The sequence below is a fragment of the Malus domestica genome, chromosome 15, assembly GCF_042453785.1.
Source record: "Malus domestica chromosome 15, GDT2T_hap1".
Classification (NCBI taxonomy): Eukaryota; Viridiplantae; Streptophyta; class Magnoliopsida; order Rosales; family Rosaceae; genus Malus; species Malus domestica.
In genome coordinates this window covers 9748131-9755202 of record NC_091675.1, presented here as the reverse complement: position 1 = coordinate 9755202, position 7072 = coordinate 9748131, and the positions used below count along the sequence as shown (strand labels likewise).

Sequence of the window (7072 nt, the reverse complement as noted above, 5' to 3'; positions counted from 1 at the left end):
AAGTAGAGAAAATTAAAAATTCCGTCTTATAAAAAAAAAACTGGAGAGAATGTATGCATGAATTGCGATTACATAAATATGCTCATAAAGTTCGTGATACATGAGGTGTGAGAAAGAATATTGAGGTATGCCACTTCACATATTTTAGGAAATAGGAGAATAAGAGTTCAATTTTTGTCGTGAATGTGAGAAGGTAAGTTCTACATTACTAAAATTATAACTCTCCACACAACGTTGAAAGTGATGATGTGTTGCGTAAACAAACTATCATATGATTACAATAAATAATGTCTAAGTAATTTGGGTGGTAACTGGTAAAACTGTTTGATACTTGCCTGAAGAACTGTATAATTGTATAACTGTGTTACCCTTTGGTGGTTGCTTTTGTGCCGTGGGGGTGGTGCTGGTGCCCGTGGCAGTGGAATTAGGGCCTGGTGGTGACAAAAATTTGACATTGGGTTTATGAGATGGGCCGAAGTATTGATCTCTTTTTAGCTAGGCCTTAGCCCTTACAATTGGATCCAAGGGGATTCTCCTCTATGGTCAATTCACTGGCATTTACATTTTCACTACTTATGTTTCGCAAACAAAATAATCGTAGCGTACTAACTAGCTAAGAGCGTTGTATGACTCCTTACATATATAAAGTTATTTATCTTTACACATATATTACAATATCTCATTTAAATTATAAAATAAAAGTTTTTGTACACATACTACATGTAATAAAGAATGATTCTTAAAGAGCCACATATTTTACTTTAGTTAAAGTATATAATGATGATGTAAGTCAGTACTCCGGTATGGTGATATTTCTCTTCACTTGGATGTGAAAGGTTTTAGGTTCAAATATCGTGGATGGCGAATTTGATATCAAATTAGGCTGCCTGTTATTTGGCTTAGCCAAACTTCCCTCATTTTAGTGTAAAAATATCGATGTACTAAAAAAAAAAAGTATACATAATGATGATTTCTTTGAGTGTTTATCTAAATTGTGATGCAAATTAATTTGGCTTGACTTGAATTTGTTTTAACAGATTAAAGTATAAAATATCCGAATATTTTAAAAGAAAACTAATGAAAAAGAGTTTGAAAACTTTGAATTTTAACGATAAAGACAAAATAAAGGGTAAAGTGAATAGTACAAGGATTGACTTTTTAGTGTAAAAATGTGGTTTTTCGTTAAAATGAATAGTACCAGGAGATTTTCGTTAAAGTTCCCATATTTTAAAGACACTCACAGGTGAGCATGTAGTCATTTCTTTTACTTCAAAAAATAAAAAATAAAATAAAATAAAACCGTTATAAAAAAATTTAAGAAAAATTGACAAAAAATCCAAAATAACTTTAGTTTTAATGAAAAATGATAAATAAATGTGTAGTGAATAGTACCAAGGAAATGTAAAAATGTAATTTTTCGTTAAAAGTAAACAGTGCCGGAAGTGTTTTATTAAAATTCTTAAAAATTTATAACAACGTTTTTTTGTGCAAAATTTTATAACAACCTTTGATAAAAAAAATAAAGCAACTAATGGATTAATAGTTATTTGAATTTTGATAAATATTTTATTTTTTTAAGCATAGGAGAAATGAATAAGTAGTTAATAGCTACGACCTCTGGAAAAGAATGAGATTGGGGCATCATTATGAAAAAAGACAATTTGGATTTCCAATTAATTGCAACAGTTAGAAAAAGTACACAAACAAATTAATCTTTAAATCCCCACCAATCTTCATCCAATTATCCAACGACCACTAAAAGAAAAAAAAGAAAAAAAGAAAAAAAAAGAAAAAAAAAGAAGAAAAAACAGTCAAAGAACACAAAAGACAAAGCAATGTGAATATAATCCAATGAGTGAGACAACTGCATGAATTCCACGTGGCACAAACCCCGGTATAAACAAATTATATGTTGTGTGTATGCTACTATTGAGTGTCACGTTCTAATAATATTATAGATAACTGAAGAAACGTTAGTTTGATCTACTAATTGATTCTTTGATCTAGTATGGTTAACTTTTTCGACAATGATTGTCTACCCCTTTCACTTTTTATGCTTTCTTGTTTTGTGTAGTCACGGTTAAGTTACGTTAACATTTTATATTTTTTTTTTATAAAAATAATAAGACAAAAATAAATAGTAATATAAAATGTTGACGCGGCTTAACCGTGACCACATAAACAGGATAACAAGTAAAGGCACAGAAAATGAAAGGACAGACAATCTTTATCCTAACTTTTTATTAACCTTCCTCCTTTTGTTGTAATTTAAAACCTTTTATTTTGGTTGAAATTTTTAACCGACCTAGTCAAAAAGGCGTTTACTCTGCATTATAATAAACTCAGAGATTACTACTCTCACAGAATTTTATTCTTCAAGGCTCCAAGCAGACAAAATTTTATAATTCATTGCTCCAATCTTCTTAATAATATAATTCTCCCCAACGTTTAAGTACGTCTTAAGCGAAGCTCTTCACTTTGCATCACAAGTTGCAAACCCGATCGCATTCATTTCATTTTCCATTTAATTTTTAATTTAATGAAATTATTAAATTTCCATTGACGTCCATCCTCTGTTTTTCCCTTCAAGAATTTCCTCCTCCTTCCATCATTTTCCCGAGAAAATCGAATTCATATCCGATCATGAAGGCCCTCGCGGCCACCGCCACCGACATCCTAAAGACCCCGACTTTCATCAAAATTACAGCCATTGCCCTCCTCTCCGTCTCCCTCTTCCTACTTGCCAACCACTACTCTGTTGCCTATCCTTCCCTCCCCTTCTTCTCCTCCACCGCCACGTCTTCCGGCCCGCAGACTCCGTCTCTCGCGTCTCCTCCGCCGGAATCGCATCCTCCGAATCCTCCGGCAGCTCCTTCACCTCCTCCGCCGTCACCGCCGCCTCCGCCGCCGCCGGAGGTTGAGAGGATGGGGATAGTCGACGAGAACGGCGCGATGTCGGAGGAGTTCAAGGTCGGGGAGTTCGACCCGAGTTTGATCGAGGATTTGAGGAACGTGAGTGGAGGAGAGGAGAAACTGGAGGACGGTGGTGGTGTTAGGGTTAGGGTTGGGAAGTATAAGGCGTGCAATGAGCGCATGACGGATTATATACCGTGTTTGGACAATGTGAAGGAGATTAAGAGGTGGAATTCGAGTGAGAGGGGGGAAAAGTACGAGAGGCATTGTCCTGGGCAGGGCAAGGAGTTGAATTGCGTGGTGCCGAGGCCGAAAGGCTATCAGACTCGAATACCGTGGCCTCAGAGCCGAGATAAGGTAATTTGGATTCGAAAATGTGCAAAAGTTTGATTTCGGTTTTTGGTAATGTTTCTTGCTTTGTTTGAAATTTGAATGGGTTTAAGTGTTGCTGTTGCATTTCATTTGGTTATGTGAGTGAAAATACAGCAATTGATTTCAACTGTTAATTTGCAATTGTAAACGACAAAGGGAAGAAGTGTACGTGTAAATTTTAGTAGGGTTTAATTCTTGCACTCATGATATACAAATGTGGATGAGATGAAATGGATTGTTGGGATTCGCTCCGGAAATTTGGACGAAAGACTTTGAGGAGTGATGATGGCAATGTGCCGTTCACTTTTCGCTTCTCTTTTAGAAACAAATGAGAAGTAATGAACTAATAGTTCTGATTTCATTGGATTTTGATTCCAAGTAATCTGTTTTTTTTTTTCGTTTTTTTTTTTAAGCTGTATATGCACATGTTAACTGAACTTGTAATTCCTGTAGAGAAAGATAAATTCTGGCATTGAAATGACTTGAATATTTGTGCATTGACTTGCATCTTCCTCCAGAACTGAAGACAAAATTCCATCATTCTGTAGCTCTTCATGTGCAACATATTACTCTTTCACCTGGTTTGGTTAAGAATGAGTGTTCTTTTTGGCTAATATGAGGATATGATTACAGGTGTGGTTCAGTAATGTACCCCATACTCGACTAGTTGATGATAAAGGTGGTCAGAATTGGATACGGGTAGAAAAAGATAAATTTGTTTTTCCAGGAGGTGGAACGCAGTTCATTCATGGGGCGGATGAATACTTGAATCAGATTTCTGATGTTAGTTTCTTGCACAAGTCTCATTTAGTATTTGCATCTGTTTACATGATATTCATTACCGCCTCTCTAATTGAATGCGCAGATGGTTGCTGACATTGGATTTGGTCACAAAACTCGAGTTGCCTTAGATATTGGTTGTGGAGTTGCGAGTTTTGGTGCCTTTTTGATGCAGCGGAATGTGACCACTCTGTCAATAGCACCAAAAGATGTTCATGAGAATCAGATACAGTTTGCATTAGAGCGTGGTGTACCTGCAATGGTGGCAGTATTTGCTACTCACCGCTTGTTGTATCCAAGCCAGGCTTTTGACTTGATCCATTGTTCAAGATGTAGAATTAATTGGACCCGAGATGGTAATCCTTTTCTCTTTCATGGATATTTAATGGCATAATCCTTGATCTTGAAACGTTTAACATAAGCTAAAGGTTCATTATGATCCAGTCTTACTGATTTAGGGGTCTTTCTAAATTGCGTATCAGTCACCACTTGCTAGTTGTTTCTATGCTTTTCTATCTGATATGGAATGGAATATATATGTAATGCATTTGATACTGGTTCACAAAAGCTCTTTGACTCAAAGAATCCTTTGTTCTTTTGATTATGTGATGAAGATGGAATTTTGCTTCTCGAGGCTGACAGGTTGCTAAGAGCAGGAGGATACTTTGTTTGGGCAGCACAGCCCGTTTATAAACATGAAGATGCCCTACAAGAACAATGGAAAGGTAGCTCATTATGTAATAAATATTCTAGGTTCATACCTACTTACTATATCTATGCACATTGAAAGCTTGAGCGAAATTTTTCTATTATATATTGTTCTTTTTCATTTGCATCAGTTCATCTTCTCTCCCATTTGACAAGAAAGTAGAATTATTAAGTTTTTTCTGTTTGAGCTCTCAAACTAATGTTTGTTTTTACCGATTAACAGAAATGGAGAACCTGACTACTCGCATTTGTTGGGAGCTTGTAAGTAAGAAAGGATATATTGCTATATGGCGGAAGCCTTTGAACAATAGCTGTTATCTTAGTCGTGATGCTGGTGTGCAGCCTCCATTATGTGATACAAATGACGATCCAGATAATGTCTGGTAAGTCCTACTTCAAGGTTCACTTTGGTTTGGTAGAATTCTTCAAATGTCAATCCATATACCTAGTTCAATACATTTTGTCAAAAATGTGTTATGTTGTTCAGGTGGACCTTTATCCCGACTCTTGTAGACTTCGTAATGATAATCTAACATATTTCCTGAGGGGCAATGCAAACCTTATCTCGTGTCTTGAGGCATTAAGAGAGAGAGAGAGTTGATCAAATTTGCCCGAACCAAAAGGCTTTTGCTATATATGATAAAGGTTGTGGAAGGAAAGATGTGAAAACCTGGTGATTAATCTAATTCGATTGAGTTTCTCATCTAAAGTTAACACTTTGAATATAATGGCCCCTTCCACGTACACTTAGCTAATAAATTTAACAAAAACCTTGTAGTAGTGGTTCTTCTAGTCTCATTATTGGGTGTACTCTATGGCCTATTCAAATTTGATATCTCACAAAAAGATCACAAGCCCTACCTAGCTGCTGAGTAATAAATAAAGTATATGTATGTTATAACCACAGTAACCCTTAGTTATACTTTTTGCAGGAATGTTAGTTTAAAGGCATGCATCAGTCGATTACCTGAGAATGGTTTTGGAGCAAATGTTAGCATGTGGCCTGCACGCCTTCAAGATCCACCAGAAAGGCTCCAGAGCATAAAGCTAGATGCCTACATATCGAGAAAGGAAATCTTTAGGGCAGAGGCAAAGTACTGGCATGAAATATTATCTGGTTATATCGGCGCTTACCATTGGAGAGAGTTAAACTTTAGAAACATTTTGGACATGAGGGCTGGATATGGAGGGTATATGTTCAAATAATTGTTTCTACCTTTCCATTACATAGACCTTAAAGCTTTCTATTTCAGTGGTCTTTCGAATCCAGAAAGAAACAGTAAAAATTGTTTTGGCCTTGGCAGGTTTGCAGCAGGATTGATTGATCACCAGATGGATTGCTGGGTTATGAACGTTGTTCCTGTTTCTGGGTTCGATACTTTGCCAGTCATATATGATCGCGGACTTATTGGAGTTATGCATGACTGGTATGGGAAACACACCTGCTTTCTGTTTTTAACTCTCTTTTCTTGGATTTTATACCATATTTTCACATAAAACTTGGTTTTACAGTGTGGTTGCCTCTACACTAGCCACAATTTTTCTCTGAACGCCCCTTTTGGGTCTCTTTTTAGTGTGATATTAATTTATGCAAACGATGTTATGCTTTATTTGTTTACTAATTCCTTCGGACATGGTCATGATGCTCAAATTTATGTTTCTTAGGTGTGAACCGTTTGACACTTATCCGAGAACATACGATTTGATACATGCAGCCGGTCTCTTCTCTATTGAGAAAACGAGGTATAAATTTGTGCTGTAGTTTTAGCCTATTGTATTTGTTTGTTTGCCAACCTTCATGCGTTGCAGAGTAGATATATTTTCTATTAACCTGCTTGTGTTGGGAACAGGTGTAATATTTCAACCATCATGCTCGAGATGGATCGAATGCTGAGGCCTGGCGGACGCGTTTACATACGTGACTCAGTATCTGTAATTGCTGAGCTTCAAGAAATTGCGAGCGCCGTTGGATGGGTGCCTGCGCTACATGACACCGGAGAAGGACCCCATGCAAGCTGGAAGATCTTAATCGGTGACAAGCGATTTTGATCGGATTCGGGTGCAAACAAGTCGATGTATTTTTCTGTAAAAGGATGGAAATCTACCCGAAATCGCACCATTGAAGAGAAGGCACTGCAACTAACTTATTGCCATTGTTTTACGCTGTGTAATTTGTAAGATTAGCAAGAACAAATAAACAATCTCGCTTCCTTTTTTTTGACTTACTGCCCATGACATGCATAGATATACATAGAAAGGAAGAGTAGCTTCAGTGTTTCGATTACGATAAAGTATTACG

At 36.6% G+C, this 7072-nt stretch overlaps 1 protein-coding gene across 1 annotated transcript; it reads left to right on the top strand.

Annotated features, from left to right (window-relative positions):
* Positions 1-2362: 2362 nt before the first annotated feature.
* On the top strand, positions 2363-6994 carry LOC103456256 (probable methyltransferase PMT10). The gene is made up of 9 exons (XM_008395939.4): positions 2363-3270; positions 3919-4068; positions 4151-4421; positions 4680-4790; positions 4997-5156; positions 5706-5963; positions 6078-6200; positions 6439-6516; positions 6624-6994. The coding sequence occupies exons 1-9, from the start codon at positions 2644-2646 to the stop codon at positions 6820-6822; spliced, it is 1977 nt and encodes a 658-aa protein (XP_008394161.1). The 5' UTR covers positions 2363-2643; the 3' UTR covers positions 6823-6994.
* Positions 6995-7072: the final 78 nt, after the last annotated feature.

Excerpts from the sequence above, each read along its gene's own strand:
- LOC103456256 (XM_008395939.4), top strand. The coding sequence starts at position 2,644 with ATGAAGGCCCTCGCGGCCACCGCCACCGACATCCTAAAGACCCCGACT. Across the intron at positions 3,271-3,918 it reads GGCCTCAGAGCCGAGATAAG|GTGTGGTTCAGTAATGTACC; the intron begins GTAATTTGGATT and ends ATATGATTACAG. Across the intron at positions 6,517-6,623 it reads TTCTCTATTGAGAAAACGAG|GTGTAATATTTCAACCATCA; the intron begins GTATAAATTTGT and ends TGTTGGGAACAG.